A 19,455-nucleotide genomic window follows, 5' to 3' on the forward strand; every position below is an offset into this window, starting at 1 on the left:
TTGTTCTTCAACAGCCCTTGGATTGGAAGAGTATTGGGATGGGGGAGGATGCTGGCCAGTGAGGAATGGAAGTGGCTCGGGAGAGGTCTGTTGAGGGAAGCAAGTAATTAGACTGTAATTAGGTCTTCCTTTGAGGCCTGACCTCCTGGAAAGATGAACTACGTATGGCATGGGGAATCTGCGAGCTGAGTCAGGGATGGGTCTAGCTCTGGAGTTGAATTGGAGTAGGGGTCCTGTGTTCTTGCAAGAAGGTCTCCGTGCAGATCCTGGTTCTGCCACTTCCCCCTGCTCTAATAACTGCTGGCTATACGTATAGGTGTATTACAACTGTAGTCTTTTTCTTGGAGCAGTGGAAGAAAGTCCTGAGGTTCAGGATTCCATTCCTGGCTCTTGACACTTAAATAGCTGTATGACCCTGGGCAAGTCACTCACATTCTCTACGTGTCAGTTTCTTTGCTTTTAAGATGAAGTAATTTGATGAGTAAGTGATCTTCGAGAGGCTTCTTCTCTTTCTAAGACTTCTTCTATGACTTGTTTAGTAACTATTAAAGAATGGATCCATTTGGGAGTTTGCCTCAGGAACATTTTCCTTATTAATAGACAGTCCACAGAAATTCTAGACAAATCCTTCAATGTCAGACAGTGAATTACTCAAGAATCATAGGATTTAGAGCTAAAAGGAATCTTAGAGTTGAATTAGTCATAGGTTCACAGATTTAGAACTATGAGGGCTACCTTAGAGACCATCCAGTCGATCTCCCCCTTTATTTCTATCCCCTACCATTTTACAGATGCAGAAACTGAGGCCTAGAGAGATAAAGTGACTTACGTATAGTTACACACAGATTTAGGATCATAGACCTAGAGGCTGAAAGAGAACTCAGAGTTCATCTAGTCAGCCATCATATTTTACAAATGAGGAAATGTGGCTAGGGAGGTGAAGGAATTTGCTCAGCGTCATTCATAGAATCTTAGGTCTAGAGCTAAAGATACTCCGGAGGTCATCTATTCTGACTTTCTCGTTTTACAAATGAGGAAACTGAGGCCCAGGTACTGAAGATCATTTAGTCCAACCTTCCTCATATTACAGATGAGGAAACCGAGGCCCAGGGAGATTTCACAATTTGCTTAAGGTCACTCATAGGATCTCATGCTAATTATCCAGTGCGACTCCTTTATTTTACTGATGCACAGGTATTAGATAATGAAACAGAATTTGAACCTAGATCCTCTGACTCTCTGGGTCTAGTGCTGTTTCTTTGGCAGTAGATGTTGCGATTTTTCTTTTAAAATGGGGACCCATGTGTTGGTTGTCATTTCTCTTTGGCCACCAGGTGGTGTGGTTAGCCAGTCTACTGCTCCTGTTGAAAAAAGTTCAGACCTCTGGGCAAGGCTCACACTTCCTAGTGGTTCTGTACTCTACCATGCTGTGGGGAACAAGGAAGGGGTATGGGCAGAGGAAGGAGGAGATTGTGAAAAACTCTGTGTGGTACCCAGAGAGTGGGCGACCTTTTCCCTCTTTGGTTTTCTTTACTTGTTGTTTCAGTTGAAGAAGCATAGTTAGTGTAGCTTATTCCAAACAGAATAGCTTTGAGTTCCCACCTGCTAGAGATCCCATGGCATCTCGGAATCTGCTAGTTTACTGAACTCTTAGTCATGTGACCATATCATCATGGAGCTTGCTATGCATGTGAATAAACAGGCATGCTTGGATACTGTGCAGTCTTTTACTTTTTTTTCTATAGACTAAATAAAAGGAATAAAACAATAATAAAATATATACCACATGGCTATGTACCCTTAGCTTTTTCTAGACAGGCCTCCCCCACACAATATATTAGCATACTTTAAACCTAGGAAGGAGTTCTAGGAAAGACCCAGTTTGATTTTTTTTTTATATTTTCCCAACACCACTCCTCCTACAAAGGTGTAGAAGAAACCTAGCACAGTTCCCAAGTACGGTTTGACTCAAGGTTTCCATTGTCAATCATTAAATGAGAGACTCCAGCTCTGACTAGCTTTTAGCTCCTTTTAACAAAGCAAGGTGTCAACATGGAATCTAGAAAGCAAAAGCTGAAATCGCCTTTTTAGCACAGTAGGCAGTGCGTCAGTCTCATGAGCTGAAGGTCCCGAGTTCGATCCTCCAAGGGGGGATGCGTTACAATGGGAGAAGCTTCCAAGGCAAAAAGAGGCACTCAGCTTTTGCTTAGCCCCACCTAACTAGGACTGTCATTTACTTTAGTGTCCATTGTTCAGTCTGAAACTGCTAGCCTGAGATTCCCTTCAGGGTGGATTCTCATGGGAACAGGGAACAGATTACAAGCTTTGGAGTTTCCAGCTTATCAGCTAGTCCTAAAACATGGGGCTCATCAGATCTTACTAGGCTACAAGTTGGGGGTTTCTAGATTCCATGTTGACAAGGACATGGATGCATTAGGAAGCCCTAATGTTGACAGAAGTTCCAGTGGGTTCACAGATACAATAGAAATTCATAGTATAGACAAGTTCCAGTAGATCCAGAGGTGCATTAGAAGTCCCTAGTGTAGACAGAAACTCCAGTGGGCCCATACATATGGTAGGAGTTCCTTGTATAGACAGAAGCTCCAATGAGTCCATAGATACAATAGAAGTGCCTAGTGTAGACAGAAGCTCCAATGGGTCCACAGATACAGTAGAAGTCTCTAAGTGTAGACAGAAGTTCCAATGGGTCCATACATACAATAGAAGTCCCTAGTGTAGACAGAAGCTCCAATGGGTCCACAGATACAGTAGAAGTCTCTAAGTGTAGACAGAAGCTCCAATGGGTCCATAGATACAATAGAAGTGCCTAGTGTAGACAGAAGCTCCAATGGGTCCACAGATACAATAGAAGTCCCTAGTGTAGACAGAAGCTCCAATGGGTCCATAGATACAATAGAAGTCTCTAAGTGTAGACAGAAGTTCCAATGGGTCCTGGTGCCCTGACCTGCCCTATTGGTAGTAGACACCTGCAAGTACATCTTGCCAAAGCTGGCACAGCAAGGAAGGTCTGATATCATTCCACTTTGGTGAAATAAGCTTGAGACTCTTAGTGACCTAGAGGTACGTAGTCACAGGCCCCTCTGGTCCTTTGGATCCCTTCAGGTTTTTCAGCCAATCAGAGCACAGAGCTGTGGTTGTAAGATGGAAGCCCAAGTAACCATGGTGAAATCACCAATAAAACCTAACAACCATAAGGTCCTTTCTCTGATATAAAGTGTGGCGTCCCCAGTAGGGGGTCCTTCATGAGTACTATACCGTTCTAGGTCAGGTTCAGAAAAATGAAACCTGCTTTAGTAGAAGGGAAGGAATCTTTGTTTGCTTGGGACCTCCGTGTTCAGGAGGGTGAGCTGCTCAGGCCAGGAATTTTCTTAGCAAAGTGGCTGGTACATAACAGAATGGGTACATTATTGCATTTGCAATCAGAAAGACTTGGATTTCAATCATGCCCCAGACATTTATCAGATGTGTGACTCTGGGCAAGTCATTTACCCTCTCTCAGCCTCAATTTCTTCACCTCTAAAATGGGGGAAGTAACTGCACCTGCCTCCTAGCTTTGTTTTGAAGCTCTAATGAGTTAATATGTATGAATTCCTTTGCAAATCCTAAAGCTCTTTTGCTTGTTAGGTAAATTCCAGCTATTGAAGCCTTCTAAATGGTAATATTCACTCTTCCTGGGCTGATTCTGTGCCTTCCTTCTCTTCCCCCTCTAGGAGCGGAAGAAAAAATTCGAGAAAGACAGTGAGCGGTTTTATTCTTTGCTGGATCGCCACTTGCATCTGTCTTCCAAGAAGAAGGAATCTCAGCTCCAGGAGGTATGTGAGGAATGCAGGCCCCTTCTTCTGTCTCCAGCCTCGGAATCTGATAACATTCCAGGCTGCACCTGTCTGAGGTAGGGCCACATGCCTGGCTAAAAATAGCAGGACTAGAGATTCCACGGCCTGGGGAGCCGCCTCTGCTCTCCTCCATCACCTCGTGTTCTCCCTTGCCAACTCTTGGCCACCACCTGGCCTTCTCTGATGAGGTTCCATCTCTGGTTCTCTGGACGGTTTTAAAAAATTGATGATTAGAACCAGTATGGAAGTGACAGTGGAATATCATAACATATTCCGAGTTGGGAAGGGCCTATGAACATAAACTAGTAGAAAGAATTAAGGAGAACCTTGAAATGAGAGGGAGGAAGGAAGGAAGGAAGGAAGGAAGGAAGGAAGGAAGNAAAAATATGATCTCATTTAATCTTCACAACAACTTCAGGAGTACTTGCTATCCATATCCCTATTTTATAATTGAGGAAACTGAGGCAGACCGAGGTTAACTATCTTTCCCAGGATCACACATCTGGTAAGTGAACTTGGCCAAATTTGAACTTAAATCTTCCTGACTTCAGGCCCAATGCTATATCTACTGTATCACCTAGCCACATCAGAGAATGCCACGTCTGGAAGGCAGAGTCTTGAGCCAAATGCTCTCATTTTGCACATGTGGACAGTTTTTTAATAACCCTCACCTTCTCTCTTAGAATCATTACTAAGTATCAGTTCTGAGGCGGAAGAACATTAGGGCTAGGGCAGTGATGGGCCAACTTGTTAAAGAGGGGCCAAAGGAAAGGAAATGCTCATCTGTCAGTCTGTTTCTAAGGCAACTCTTTCCAAGTTTCATTGTATTGTATCCTACTCACTGTATTCTTCAGATTAGGAATAATGTAGGGGCTGCATCTGGCCCACGGGCTGTAGTTTGCCCATCAATGGGCTAGGGAATTGGGGTTAAGTGACTTGCCCAGGGTTACACAGGTAGGAAGTGTCTGAGGCCACATTTGAACCCAGGACCTCCTATCTTAAGGCCTGAATCTTTATCTATTGAGCCATCTTGCTCCCCGTAGATGAGGAAATTGAGGCCCAGAGAGATGAGCTGCTCTGTTTAGGTCTCATATTCAGCATGAGGCCATGTCAGAGCTTGAACTTGGGTCTTCTCCACTGGGGTTCTTTTCTCTACATCACGTTTCCCTCTTCTACCTTGCCTCCTCTTTTCTTTGTTTTCCAGAAGTCATTTTAGGGAGTCTGGCTCTGGGTCTCCCCTGGCTTTTTTTCCTAGATTCCAATCAGTTACACACTTCTCGGTCTATCTAGCTACTCATGGTGCCCATAAGGCATGTGTTCAAACTGTGAGCAGTTCTCTGGGTAGACCAAGGCTCTCCTTTCCATGTCTTTCCCTGCTATGAGAATCTATTCCTCCAGTAATAGAAATCCAACACTGTAACCCGCTGGCTTGCCAGCAGCAAAGATGGCTCCCGTGATATGATGTGTTACTGCACTGGAGGGATCTTTTCTCAAGGCCTTAAGGGTCACACATATAGCCCAGGCGTTTGGAGGGTCCCTGGAGGTGAGCAAGGGGGACTTTGGCATGCCATGGTTATGCTGCCACCTGACAGTTCCTTCAGCTATTTTCCAGGGTCCCGTGTGCCAGAGAGGCCAGTTTTCTGAGACTGTTCTTCAGAAGGCCAGGAGATCCTGCACACCATTTCATGGGCACAAGTCATACGTGAAGGAACATGAATTTGTTGTCCTTAGATGAGCCCCCTGTTCTTCAAGTGTTGGAGGTCCCTAAAGTTAAACTTAGGATTTAGAAGATCCTAACTCTGGAGTTGGAAGGGCCCTCAGAGGCCCGTCTAGTCCAAACCCCCCCCCCCACTTTTTTTAAACCCTCACCTTCCACCTGGGAGTCAATACTGTGTATTGGCTCCAAGGTGGAAGAGTGGTAAGGGTAGGCAATGGGGGTCAAGTGACTTGTCCAAGGTCACACAGCTGGGAAGTGTCTGAGGCCAGATTTGAACCTAGGACCTCCCACCTCTAGGCCTGACTCTCAATCCACTGAGCTACTCAGCTACCCCCGACCCCTTTTTTTATAGATGAGGAAACTGAAGTCGAAGGAAGGGAAGGGACTTGCCCAAGGTCACCCATAGGCTCCTCGATCTATATCTGGATGAGATCTCAGAGGGCACCTAGTCCAAATCCTCTCCCCTCCAGGCTTCTAGATTTACTCTTGAGCTGGAGTTCAGGACTACAGCAGTGCTCTCTGCCATTAATGCATCTTTCTCTAAATTTTCATAGAGCAGTCATTGACTTTTCAGGCCCTGGAGGTATTGAGACCCTGCTCATAGTGTTTAATCCTCTGCTAGGATTCTGCATAGTCTGAGCTGCCCTCGATCGACACTGATATTCTAGAGCAGTGATTCCCAAAGTGGGCGCCACCGCCCCCTGGTGGGTGCTGCAGCGATGCAAGGAGGCGGTGATGGCCACAGGTGCATTTAGCTTTCCTGTTAATTGCTATTAAAATTTAAAAAAATTAATTTCCAGGGGGCCGAGGAATATTTTTCTGGAAAAGGGGCAGCAGGCCAAAAAAGTTTGGGGACCACTGATTTAGGGGTTTCTCCATACCAGAGCGATTTGCCTGTCCCTGGCACCCACAACTTCCTTAGGGGAGTACAAGCTCACCTTAAACACAGATCATGAATCGTTCTAGTCTTAAATCCTCATCAGAAGCACAGTTCCACCCTCCTTAAATCTTATTACAGTTTTGGCTGATTTACAAGTGAAAACACAAATAGTACCTCCATACAGAAAGGACACCCAGGAGGGTGAGCCTACTAATGAGCCCCAGGGGCCATCCAGTGTCTCAGCTCTCTTGAGAGGCACAGCTGCCTGAACCATAGTTTCAGGAAATCCAGCTCAGCACACCCATTAAGAATAGCACTCAGGGGCAGCTGGGTAGCTCAGTGGATTGAGAGTCAGGCCTAGAGACGGGAGGTCCTGGGTTCAAATCCGGCCTCAGACACTTCCCAGCTGTGTGACCCTGGGCAAGCCACTTGACCCCCATTACCCACCCTTACCACTCTTCTGCCTTGGAGCCAATACACAGTATTGACTCCCAGACGGAAGGTGAGGGATTAAAAAAAAAGGAAAAAAAAGAATAGCACTCCTTAAAATGAGCAGAACCAGGAGAGAACATGGTACACAGAAAATGAAACACTGTGGAACAATCCAGTGTAATGGACTTGGCTACTAGTAGCCATGCAACAAGCCAGGACACCCCTGAAGGACTTATGGGGAAGAACGCTATCCACATTGAGAGAAAGAACTGTGGGAGTAGATTTGCTAAAGCAAAACATAGGAAATCACTTATGGTGCACATACACACACATATGTATATGTATATGTATATATGTATGTGATTTGGGGTTTAGGCTTTAAAAATCATTCTGTAGAAAAAATGAATAATATGGAAATAAATATCAAGTGATAAGATTTGTACAATCCAGTGGAATTGCTTGTCAGCTCTGGGAGGGGAAGAGGGGAGGGAAAAAAATAAATCATATAAACATGAAAAAATACTCAAAGGTAAATAAATAAATGAAATCTCACATATTAAACATACAAAAAAAGTGAATGCTAAAAAGAAATGAAGGAAATATTTAAAAAAAGAAATAAGCAAATACTATAAGTTAGGGCTTGATTTTTTTTTGTATAAGTCTTAAGAAAATGGAGATGTCAATGCAGATTAAATTTAAAAGTTGTCTTGTAAAGAAATTTTTAAATAAATAAAATCATCTTTGATAGTTAAAAAAAAAAGCATAGCACTCTTTCATGTAATCATTGGGTTTCCTGTATGAGTTTCTCTGATCATGTGAGTCAATGTCATGTTTTTCCATCTACTCCTAAGGTAGTGTTCCTTTGCTTTTGAGCCTTTGCATCAGTCTACCCAATTCTAATACAGAATTAGAAGCCTTTTTTTGGTGAAATTTGTGAAATTTGACATAGTCCTCTTCTGTACTTTCCATACCACCAACTGGCCATCTGCAAATATTGTAGTGCAGTGATGGGCAAACTACGGCCTGTGGGCCAGATGCGGCCCCCTAAAATGTTCTATCCGGCTGCATGACATTCTTCCTAATCTGACAAATACAATGAGTAGGATACAATACAATGAAACTTCCAAAAAGGTACCCTAGAAACAGACTGACAGATGAGCATTTCCTTTCCTTTGGCCCCCTCTTTCAAAAGTTGGCCCATCACTGATCTAGTAGGATTTCTGTGGTCTTCAGCTGGTCCCCCCTCTCACCATGTAGACTTAATTTTTTATTAAAATCAATCAATTAGTTTTTCCAGTTACATATAGAAACGATTTTTGACACATTTTTCTGACATTTTAGAATTCAGATTTTCTCTCTCCTCCCCAAGGTGGTAAATAGTCTGATATAGGTTATACCAGTAATTTCCATATTGCTCATGCCATGACAGAAGACACACACCACAATACAATAAAAATCTCATGAAGGAAATAAAATGGAAGATGGTAAGCTTTGGTCTGCACTCAGACTCCAACTTTTCCTTCTTTGACTGTGGAGAGCATTTTTCATCATGTGGTTAGCTTGGAAACTTGCTTTACTGATAATAGGTTAATCCTTGACAGTTGATCATTATATAATATTTCTGTTACTGTATACAGTGTTTTCCTGATTCTGCTCACTTCACTTTGCATCAATTCATATAAGTCTTTCCAGGTTTTTCAGAATGCATCTTGTTTGTTGTTTCTTATGGCCTGATAGTATTCCATTATAACCATGTTCCACCACTTGTTCATCCATTCCCCAAGTAATGGACAACCCCTCGGTTTCCAATTCTTTGCCGCTACAAAAAGAGCCACTAAAAATATTGTGGCACAGGTAGGTCCTTTTCCCTTGTCTCTATTGTCTTTGGGATATAGATCCACCATGTAGGCTTGAAACTCATCCCCAAACTCTGGGTCTGCAGTAAGGGACTTAATTTTATTAATTAATTGTTCTAGTGTGAGAACGGTTCAGGTTCTCTTTAGAGATTTGGAAGTGCCCCACTGTTTGAGCCAGTTCACATCGTTACAGCTCCAACTTGACCTTCCTTGTGCTCGATCTTGGCATCTCCTCAAGTATTCGCAGCATGGTCTCAAGACTTTCCAGTATTGCCATCATCCTCATCCTCATCTTCATCCTCCTCACAGTTGGTAGGCACCTGTAAACCAATAGGCCCCAGGGAGCTCTAGTTCTCCAATAACTAGACACTATTTGTGCAAGTTTTCCAATAGATGAATAGCCATGGGGCGTTCGACCCAGCATACAGAAGCCGTGTTCAATGTGTCAGTGCTTACAATTTTATACGGTACACTTTAACTCCAAACAGAAATTTGAATGGCACTTGACCACACAATGCTACAATGATGCCTGGCCTGGGAAGAAAGTCCCCACTGGACTGGCAAAGCTGCTGCCAAGTGATTGCCTAGAGTTGGAAGAAGGAAAAACAGAGCTTTAGTTAACCCACAAACATCCTAGATAAGCACCCATAAATATAAACTATAATAATAGTTCTTTGAGAACTTTGGCTCAGAAGCCACTTTCTGCTTTTCCCAATTTCAGTATTGAGTGCTTTGGATAATTAGTTATTCAAATCAAGGACGACCTCCTTACCAGCGAAGCATGTTCTATTCCCAGACCAAAACGAAGACTATAAATCAAATAATAAGGCGTTAATTAACAAAGAAGAAAAATAGGTCACCCTAGAAAATAAATAGGCAGTAGACCCCTTCTTAAGACCTCCTCTACCACCAACTAGTATACAAATGAAAAGAATATCTTCTTCAGTAGAGCGGGGGGGAGTGTGGGGGGTGGAAGCGGGGCAGGAGGTAGAGATGTTCATAGTGGAACATTATTCGGGTATGTGAATGACCCTGCACATGGGGCATGGGATGGTATAACTGGAAATCATTTCTCTTTGTCTTTTTAACGTGCTTTCGGTGGCAAATCCAAGTGAGAGAATATATGATGTATGCTTTGTAAACATAAAAACCATATACAAACGTAAGCGATGATGTTAGTGTTATTGGTGGTGGTGATAGTGACAATGATAGTGTCCGATTGGCAGGAAGATCAATTTCAGCCCTTTGGATTTGGTTCATCTCCATTCCAGGCTTCTTCCACTTGTGGCTTTTATCCATGAAAGGTTTCAGCGGTTGAATGTGAGCTGCAATGGTGGCAACTCTTGCCTGGTAGTCCACATCCTAACAGCATCAGGCCACTTCCATTTGCCAGTCTGCCCGTGACAGCTCAAGAACATTGTGTGAGGTAGGGGTGAAAGAGGAGATAGTGTCAGAAGGCATCTGACTCTCTAGCCTCCCTTCTCCATGCAGCTCCCTCTCAGCTTACAGCTGCCTCTCCTTTCCAAGTTCCTGCCTCCTTTTGGAATCTCCCATGTAGACACAAGTCCAGAGGAGGTGTGGGCTTTCCTGTAGTATGTATGTGCCCCTTTGCATCTCCATTATGGGCACTCCAAGGTCCACTGGAAAGCTCCATTATGGGTAAAACAATCTTTGCCCATATTAGATAGATTTATTGATGGATAGATGGATGAGTGGATGAATATATAGAGTCAGATAGATAGAGAGATGAATGAGTGGATGGATAAATAGATGAATGGACGATAGAAAGATATTTTGAAATATGTATCTATAAAGAGATGAATATTTAGCTCTATTCAGAGGTAGGAATGGATAGTTATTATGTATTAATAAAATTCATTAAGGGTTTACTTTGGGCCAAGTGATACTAAGCACTAGGAATACAGATATAAACAAAAAGAAAAGAAGCCTTTGCCCTCAGGGAGCTTCCAATTCAAGAAGCCAACACATAAAAGAGAGCTGAAAATGGCAAAGAGATGAGGGGGCGTACAAGGGGTGGGAGTATAGAGAATCAGAAGTGAGACCTAGATTGGGAGTACGGAGGTGCTGGAGCCAGCTCAAACGGGCTAGAAAGAGCAGATCACTCAGTTTTCAGTGTGAACATTGACATGTGAACATGTCAGAAATCCAACCAACATTGATTAGATGCCTACTATGCGCTAAGCACTGAAGATGCAGAAAGAAGCAAAAGACAGTCTCTCCCCTCTAGGAGCTCACAATCTAGTAGGGGAGACAAGGGGGTTTGGAATCAGGAAGACTCAGCTTCCTGAGTTCAAATCCAGCTTCAGATAACTTATTAGTTGTATGACCCTAGAAAAATCATTTCGCCCTGTTGGCCTCAGTTTCCTCATCTATAAAATAAGCTGGAGAAGAAAATGGCAAAGTACTCAAGTATCTTGGTCAAGAAAACCCCAAAATGGAGTCACAAAGAGTTAGATATGATCGAAATGACTCAACAATAAAAAAGAAGAGGGAAAAGAGAGAAAGTGGAGGCACTGATTATAGGTGGCATTTTCAAAGGGTTGAGCTACAAATGGCAAAAAAGGTATAGAGTGAGAGGCACCTTGGTGGCTCAGTGGATAGAGAACCAGGTATAGAGATGGAAGGTCCTGGGTTCAAATGTGGCCTCAGACACTTGCTAGCCATGTGACCCTGGGCAAGTCACTTAACCCCCATTGCCTAGCCCTTACTGTTCTTTTGTCTTAGACCCAGTACTCAGTATTGATTCTAAGATGGAAGGTAAAGTTTAAAAAAAAGGGTATAGGATGGTAATTGGTGGGGAATGGAGGAAGATAGGGACATGTTTATAGGAGAGTGGAAGGAGCCAGTAGACAGGGAGAGACAAGATAAATGATAGCGTGGGAATGACAGAGGGAAGCTATCTGCTGAAATATGATTGAATGGAATGGTATCAGTTGAACAAAGTAATGGTGTTAGTCTCAGTCAGGAGTAAGGGCTATCCATCATGTGAAACAGAGGAGAAGGAAATAGTTTTAGAAGATATCTGAGGGGGCAGCTGGGTAGCTCAGTGGATTGAGAGCCAGGCCTGGAGACGGGAGGTCCTAGGTTCAAACCTGGCCTCAGACACTTCCCAGCTGTGTGACCCTGGGCAAGTCACTTGACTCCCATTGCCCACCCTTACCACTCTTCCACCTAGGAGCCAATACACAGAAGTTAAGGGTTTATTTAAAAAAAAGAAAGAAGACATCTGAGTGATAGGAGATGAAGAAGAGTAGAGAAGAGGGAGCTTATGCTGAAAAACAGTTTTTTCTATAAAATATGAGGCAAGGTTCTCAGCTGAGAGGGATGGGGAAAGGGAGACTTGGGAAGTTGGAGGAAGAATGAAAAGATTTGGAAGAGTTGCTGTGGGGAGTGGGAGAATGAGTTGATAAGGGAAGTATAGAAGGATTGCTCGGCAGCAGTGAGGGTCCAATTGAAACAAATTGGCAAATTTCACAAATCAGGGTTCAGTTTAATGTTGTGTTGATTGTTTAGACCAGTGATTCCCAAAGTGGGTGCCACCGCCCCCTGCTGGGTGCTGCAGCGATCCAGGGTGGAGCGGTGATGGCCACAGGTGCATTTCGGGGCAGCAAATAACTGTAAGGTTAGTGACGGGGTGCTAAGTAAAATTTTTTTTTCTGGAAAAGGGGGGGATAGGCCAAAAAAGTTTGGGAACCACCGGTTTAGACTCAAGAAAGTTTTGGAGAAAATGCAAATTAGATTTAAAGGGTGATGTGTAAATTTTTTACCAGAGAGCCAGTCCTTAAACATTTACAAACATATCCCTGGAAGAGTGAGTAATAGCTGACTTGACCATTTCCTCAAATCAAACCTCAGGGCAATAACTCACCAATCGGAAGGAGGGAGTCACAGGGGTAAAGGTATCTCCAGGGTAAGAAGGAAACTAGGGGAGAATCGGTAATAGAACTAGGAGAGGAACCATGTTCCTGTTTTGCCTGGTTGCTCTCATCCCTTCCTTCCTTAATTCATTGGTAACTTAGGGTGGATGACCCCTAGGCTCTGGCATTATACAGACAAGGTTCAATCTTTGGGGTCATTCCCACAACAGTCTTCTTTTGGTTCATTTGCCCTCCACCCAGAGTTCTACCTCGGAAATAGTAGGCTATAACCTATGTCGGATTGGCCAAACATGGCGTTCAAAGGATCCCAACTTCTGCCCAAGTATTCAAGGAAAGAGTTCATATCCAGGATGGGATCCGTATGAGTTCACTCTATAGCAAATGCACAAAACTCATAAAGGACTTCGAGAAGCCCATAAAAATGGGCAGAAAGATGCGCAAGAGCCTCCCGACTCAACACATGTCATATCATTTGGGTTCTACACTATAATTAACACAAGTGGCAAGCTGGATCGACATTCAGATGCCTTTATTGGGCGAACACGTACATCTCGGAGTTAGAGAATCAGTTAATGGGTCGTGAATAATTCCTCGATGTCTCTAATGAGCCAGTCAGGCGAAGGTCAAAATTAGGTATGATGGCCAAGGGGCAAAAAGCTTCCAGTGGTCAAGAGTGGGGAATCCCCCCTACCCCCCCCCCCCCACAAGATGTAGCTCTGTATGGTGCCGTAATAGAGTCCTAAACCTGCCCTTCCCTTGGTGTGTGGTGTGTCTAGTCTGTGCTGGCCTTCCAGTGCAGATTCTGCCATCAATCACTGCTGTTCTAGTGACAACACTTCCCTTTGATGGGAAGACCAAATTGGGTGACCTTTCAAGTCTATAGTCACCCTCTGAAGGGAGGGAACAGAGAGACAGATACTCTTTTTTAACCCTTCACCTTCCATCTTAGAACCAATACTATGTATGGGTTCCAAGCAGAAGAGTGGTAAGGGCTAGGCACTGAGGGTTAAGTGACTTGCCCAGGGTTACCCAGCCAGGAAATGTCTGAGGCCAGATTGGAACCCAGGACTTCCTATCTTTAGACCTGGCTCACTATCCACTGAGCCAGCTAGCTGCTCCCTAGGTTTTTTAAAACCTTTATCTTCTGTTTTAGAATCAATATTAAATATCAGTTCCAAGGCAGAAGGGTGTTAAGGACTGGACAGTGGGGGTTAAGTGACTTGCCCAGGGTCACCAGCTAGGAGGTATCCAAGGTCAGATTGGAACCCAGGACTTCTTATCTTTAAGCCTGGTGCTCTCTAGGGGCCCTGAGACAAATACTCTTTAGGTACTTTCCTGGAGCTGGTCTCCCTCTAGGCCAAACAGCTATTGGAATTCCAGCTTCTGACCTGGCTTGCTGTTTTATTTACATTCCACCAGAAGGCCGACCACCATAAGACATTTCTTGGGTGCCATTGTGTGCTTTCATTCAATCGGTACCTAGTTTACTGCTTTGATTGGTTCAGTAGAGATGTCTAGGAATTGTTCTGTCCTAGGTTACCTTTGACTGATTTATAACTCAAACGCAGATGTTTGAGGGCTCCTGATGAGGGCTCCTGAGCTTAGATCAGGGGTTCTAAACCTTTGGGGGGGCGGCTTGGAAACCTCAGAATAATGCTGTTAAATAATAAAAAAAAACCAATAAATTTTAGCTAGAGCTTAGGGAAGATACAGATGTAGGGCTTTTTCCATCTGAATGTGTAGACCTAGATTAACTCCTGGGTCAGGGAATCTTAAGAATTGCCTTCCTTGGGGTCGAGGGGCATGAGGCACTCCTCTTATACAAAGGACATACATACAACTTGCTTTCCTCTCTAACGAGTCCTGCCTTGCCCCAGGGCCTTCTTCAGGCTGGTCTGATTCCTCTTGTGAAGGGGCATCCCTTGACTTTCTGGTGAATTTCATTTTCCCTCAATGATATAGTGCTGCCAACTTGGAATACTTTGGACTTCTGGGAAGGAAAGAGAAAATGAGTCAGTATTCCATACCTCGAGACAACAGTATCTGAATAACTCAAACGTCTAGATCTTCCATATTCTTTTTTTCTTTCTAGAAGGCTAAGTTCTAGAACTCGGGAACTCTTCTGAGTCTCCAGACTCTCCCCAAACTCAATATTGTCCAAGGAAAAAACATTTAAAAACTCTTTTGTATCCAGAAACCTAGAGTTCATGAACTCTCTTTCCTAACTTCCTAGATGAAAGTCCAGACAACTTCCCCGAGTTGGCCATTAGCCACTCCAAGCCTCTATCACTAGGACAAGGTCTGATCTTAGCTCTCCTCTCCAAAATGGGCCAACCCCTGCAACGGATGCCCTTCTCCTAGCCTAACCCAAAGGCTTAGCTTAGAGCCGTGGCAACCAGTGGCAACCAGTTCCTCTACAATTGGTCTAAAACATCCAGAGCCAACGAACTCATCCTCGGTCAATGAAACGGAGACATAAGCCCTATACGTTGTTCAGAGATCTTGTCCAATCAGCTCCTTAGAATTCATTCGCTGGTTCCATCCACAAGGAAATGCTGAGAATCACCTGCTGGGTACAGAATGTGGTGGGAATCGGGAAGTTTAGATAAGGTATGGCCCCGCTCTTATGGTGCTAACATTAAGGAGAGGATAGCTATAATATATAACCTCATGAGTGCATCAGAGATCACAGGATAGTGTTAAGTGAGCTCAGAAGGGGTAGGTTCCAAGGATGATGGGATGAGGAACAGGCTTCTTGGAAGAGGTGGCATTCAAGTTGGGACTTCTGTGATGGGTATGAAGAAGGGAAGGAGAATATACCAGGTGCAGGGAATGCTATGAGCAAAGGGCACAGGAATTGGTCCAAGTCACTGAGAACCTACTATGTGCTCCGCTGCACCAGATGCTGGGAGATTCAAAGACGAGTAACACCAGGTTCCTTGTTCTCCAGGAGCTGCTGATCTATCTAGCCCTCTCTTTGATGTACAATTTCAAAGGGTCTCAGTGTAGATGCTGCTGGTGTTTCTTACAAGGTTCCAGTCGAGTGGGCCTTCTTGCCAGGCCCTTGGCATCTTGGCTGATGAGTAGTAAGTTTGCCTCGGCAGGACAGCCTCCTCCTCCTCCCGCGTAGGCTCCCTAAGTGTCGACTTGATTACCTCTGTTTTGGTCTGTGATATTTTATGCTTCCTTTCCTACAGGCCGACTTGCAGTTGGACAGAGAGAGACACAGTTTCTTCGAGTCGTCTCTTGACTACGTATACCAGATCCAGGAGGTTCAGGAGACCAAGAAGTTCAATATTGTGGAGCCCGTAAGTCCCATCTCTTCATTTACTGATCCGATTGTAGATTTCCATGGAAAAGTGGAGTCTTTGTCCTCTCTGGCAAATCTAAAAAACTGGTGGATACACAAAATATGGTTGGCTGGGTCAGGGCTAAGGCCTGTGGATGAGGGTCTTCTAGCAAGTTCTCTCATGACCTTAGGCAAATTGCTTTCCTTCTCCGTCCTTAGTTTCCCCATCTGTAAAATGGGAGATATTGAAGTAGATGACCTGTAAGGCCCTTCACACCTCTGAAATGCTATGGATTCTAGTAATACTTATTCTTAAAACCCGGTAACGATACCTCTGGAGAGGCCTTTAGGGATCGTCAGTCTACGAGCAGTTAGGCTAGAGATACAGAGACACAAGTGGAGCCAGTGCCTGCTTGCCAGAAGCTTATATTCTAATGGGAGAGAAAACGTATACATAGATACAGACAAGATACATACAGAGTAGAGGCAAGGTAGCTGTAGAGCCGAAGATGCCGGGGACCTGGCATGGTCGCCTCTACCATCTGGCGCTTGGGCTAAGTTTTGAAGGAAATTGAGAATTCCGAGAGGTAGAAGTGAGGAAGGAGAGTGCTGAATCCAGCTCCCAAATCCACTCAATGCATCAATGGGGAGAAGTGGAATGTTAGGCCGCTAAGGGGTGCTGTCAGTAGAGTGGGACTCAGGAAGGCTTGAGTCCAAGTCCTGTCTTAGACACTTCCTGTCGTCACGACCCTGGCTAAGTCACTTAACCTTTGTCTGCCTCAATTTCCTCATCTGTAAGACGAAGATAAGAGCGGCACTTAATTCGTAGGGTTGTTGTGAGGATCAAAATGAGGTAATATTTGAGAAGTATTTTGCAATTCTTAAAATGCTATATAAATGCTAGTTATTTAGTATTTATTTATTTAACCCCTTACTTTCTGTCTTAGAATTGATATTAAGTATTCGTTCCAAGGCAGAAGAGCACCAAGGGCTAGGCAATGGGGGTTAAGTGACTCACCCAGGGTCATCCAGCTAGGAAGTATCTGAGGCCAGATTGGAACCCAGGACCTTCCATCTCCAGGATTGGCTCCTTATCCATTGGCCACCTGGCTGCCCCTGCTAGCTATTTATTATTATTCCCAAATCCTAGTCCTGCTCTCTTTCCACTCTGTCATCCCCTCTCTTATTAACTAGAAGTCATTTCCTTATTTAAACTGAGGTTTGTTCCAAGAGCTACCGGCTAGGAATTTCCCAAACATTTGCATATTGTTCTCCTCTAGATGGATAAATGGGCAGATAGAACTTTTATTAAGCACCTTCTGTTTGTGCAGCACTATGTTGAACCCTGGGGATAAGAATATAGCCCTTTAGGAGTTGAGAATCTCATCTCATGGGAGAAGATAGCATCTCTCCCATCTTACGGGGAAGGGTCCTGCCTCCTTCGCTATTTTAGCACCCTTAGGTGGTAGGACAGTTGTATTCAGAACTGGTGTCCCTCTTCTCTCTGACAAATGATGAGGCCGTCCTCCAGAGACACCGACTGGTGACAGATGATCTTGCAAGGGTTCATTTGCCTTCAAGAGTCTCACGAATTTCCAACATCATAATTAAGTTAGCAAACGGTCATCCGTTATGATTCAGCTGCAAAGAGGACCCCGGGAACGAACGGATCTGCTAGTAGAGCGTAGCCTTGCTCGTCGCCCTGCCAGGTTGCCGAGCGTGGGAGACGTTTCCATTGGCCTTATGGAAAAAGGAAGATAGTCACAGACGTACTCTGGATATACCCAACCCCAGGGGCCTAGTTGAAAGGTTTATTGTCCAGTGGTGGATGTTTCCTGTGTCGGACGCAGGGAGGGAGAACCTGCAATAAGGCCCTTTTTGTCCATCCGCTCTAGGTGTTGGCCTTTCTCCACAGCCTCTTCATTTCCAACAATCTGACGGTAGAATTAACACAGGATTTCCTCCCTTACAAACAGCAGCTCCAGCTCAGTCTGCAAAATGTAAGTCTGGCCCTGGGGGGGTTCCATTTCCTCGTCTGTCCCCCTTCCCACCTTTGCAGGGGGTGGCTGCATTCTTGGAAGCATTGTCCGGCAGACGTGTTGGGGCTCATTAGAGCATCCTGGACTGACCTTACTGGACAGTTAGGAGAAGCCAGTCTCATTGGTTCCTACTCTAGTCCTGCCTGCTCTCCCAGCCGTGGGCCACTTGAGCTCTGTTGCCCAGGAGCCCAGGCACTTCAGAACCACATGGGCCTTGCCCTGGGAACCATTAGTCTGCAGTCACAAATCCCGAATTTTGGACTTGACATATGGTTGCTGTGAAAAGGGAATTCATCCTTTTCCCCTATTTGAATTTGATATCCTTACATTGCCCTGAAAACATGGTGGAGTGTGCCTATCCGTGGACTTGGAGTTCAGGACCTGGGTTCAAGTTCTGGGTCTATCACGCATGACCTTGGATAAGTCACATAACCTCTCTGATCCTCCATTTTCACATTTGTAAAAGGAGTAGAATCATACTTATTCTACCTTCTCTATGGAAGTGTAGGATTTACAGCATGGTGGAAAGAACATTTTCCCCTGGAGTCACTCCCTGTAGTAACTCCAAAGCATTTGGTCAGTCTACCTGCCATCATCTGGTGTGCCTCGTACTGTGTCCTGGTATCTGATGTCTGATTTGCAGTCAGTATTTATTCTTGGAAATCATGTCTTGGCAGACAAGAAACCACTTTTCTAGTACCCGAGAGGAGATGGAAGAACTCAAGAAGAGGATGAAGGAGGCTCCCCAGATGTGCAAGCTCCCAGGGCAGCCAACCATTGAGGGCTATCTCTACACCCAAGAGAAGTGTATGTATGAGCACACCGATGGGGGCCTGCAGCTGGATGACTGCTTTCAGCTTTCTCCCTTTCGCCTTTTCTGACAGACCGGTAGCATTAGAAGGGACCTTGTTACATAGACTACAGCATGCCAAGCTGTAATACAGTGTTCGCTGCTTCCCACCTCCAGACAGAGAGGTTGTAGTTTGGGACACGGCCGGCGAGGAATTTGTTTTGCTTGACTACCTATGTTTGTGGCGGGTTTTCTTTTTCCCCATTTTCTCCATAAGTAGGGGAGAGGGAGAAGGAAGGGAGAATATGGGAACTGGAAAGCAAGTTGGCGTTAAAGAAGGAACCTTCAGAGTGGGAGTTGGAAGAGACCTCAGAGCGTCAGACCTAGAGGGACCTTTGACATAGTTCTCAGAACTAGAAACAGCCTTCAAACATACGATGGTCAACTAGGCGTAATCCCGCTAGTAGGGAGACCAAGGTTGATGGATCACTTGAGCTCAGGAGTTTTGAGCTACAGTGGAAGAGGAGAAGAGTGGGGAGAGGGAGAAGATGGGAAGAGGCAGAGGAGAGAAGGGGGCAGAGAGGGCAGAGGGAAAGAGAAAGGGAGGGAGAGGGGAAGAGAGGGAGAAGGAGAGTGAAGGAGAGAGAGGAAAGAGGAAAGAAAGACGGAAAGAAAAAGAGAAGGAAGGAGGGGAAGAGG

The 19,455-nt window shown here is 44.7% G+C and overlaps 1 protein-coding gene across 1 annotated transcript in view; it reads left to right on the plus strand.

Annotated features, from left to right (window-relative positions):
- The window catches only part of OPHN1 (oligophrenin 1), a 195,844-nt gene that overhangs the window by 42,399 nt on the left and 133,990 nt on the right, over nt 1-19,455 (plus strand). Inside the window, exons 6-9 of the mRNA XM_044682887.1 lie at nt 3,732-3,833; nt 15,836-15,946; nt 17,823-17,927; nt 18,644-18,773. Of these exons, the coding sequence (XP_044538822.1) occupies nt 3,732-3,833; nt 15,836-15,946; nt 17,823-17,927; nt 18,644-18,773 (448 nt within the window). The remainder of the gene's footprint in view (nt 1-3,731; nt 3,834-15,835; nt 15,947-17,822; nt 17,928-18,643; nt 18,774-19,455) is intronic.

This window comes from Gracilinanus agilis, chromosome X (genome assembly GCF_016433145.1).
Source record: "Gracilinanus agilis isolate LMUSP501 chromosome X, AgileGrace, whole genome shotgun sequence".
Taxonomy (NCBI): Eukaryota; Metazoa; Chordata; class Mammalia; order Didelphimorphia; family Didelphidae; genus Gracilinanus; species Gracilinanus agilis.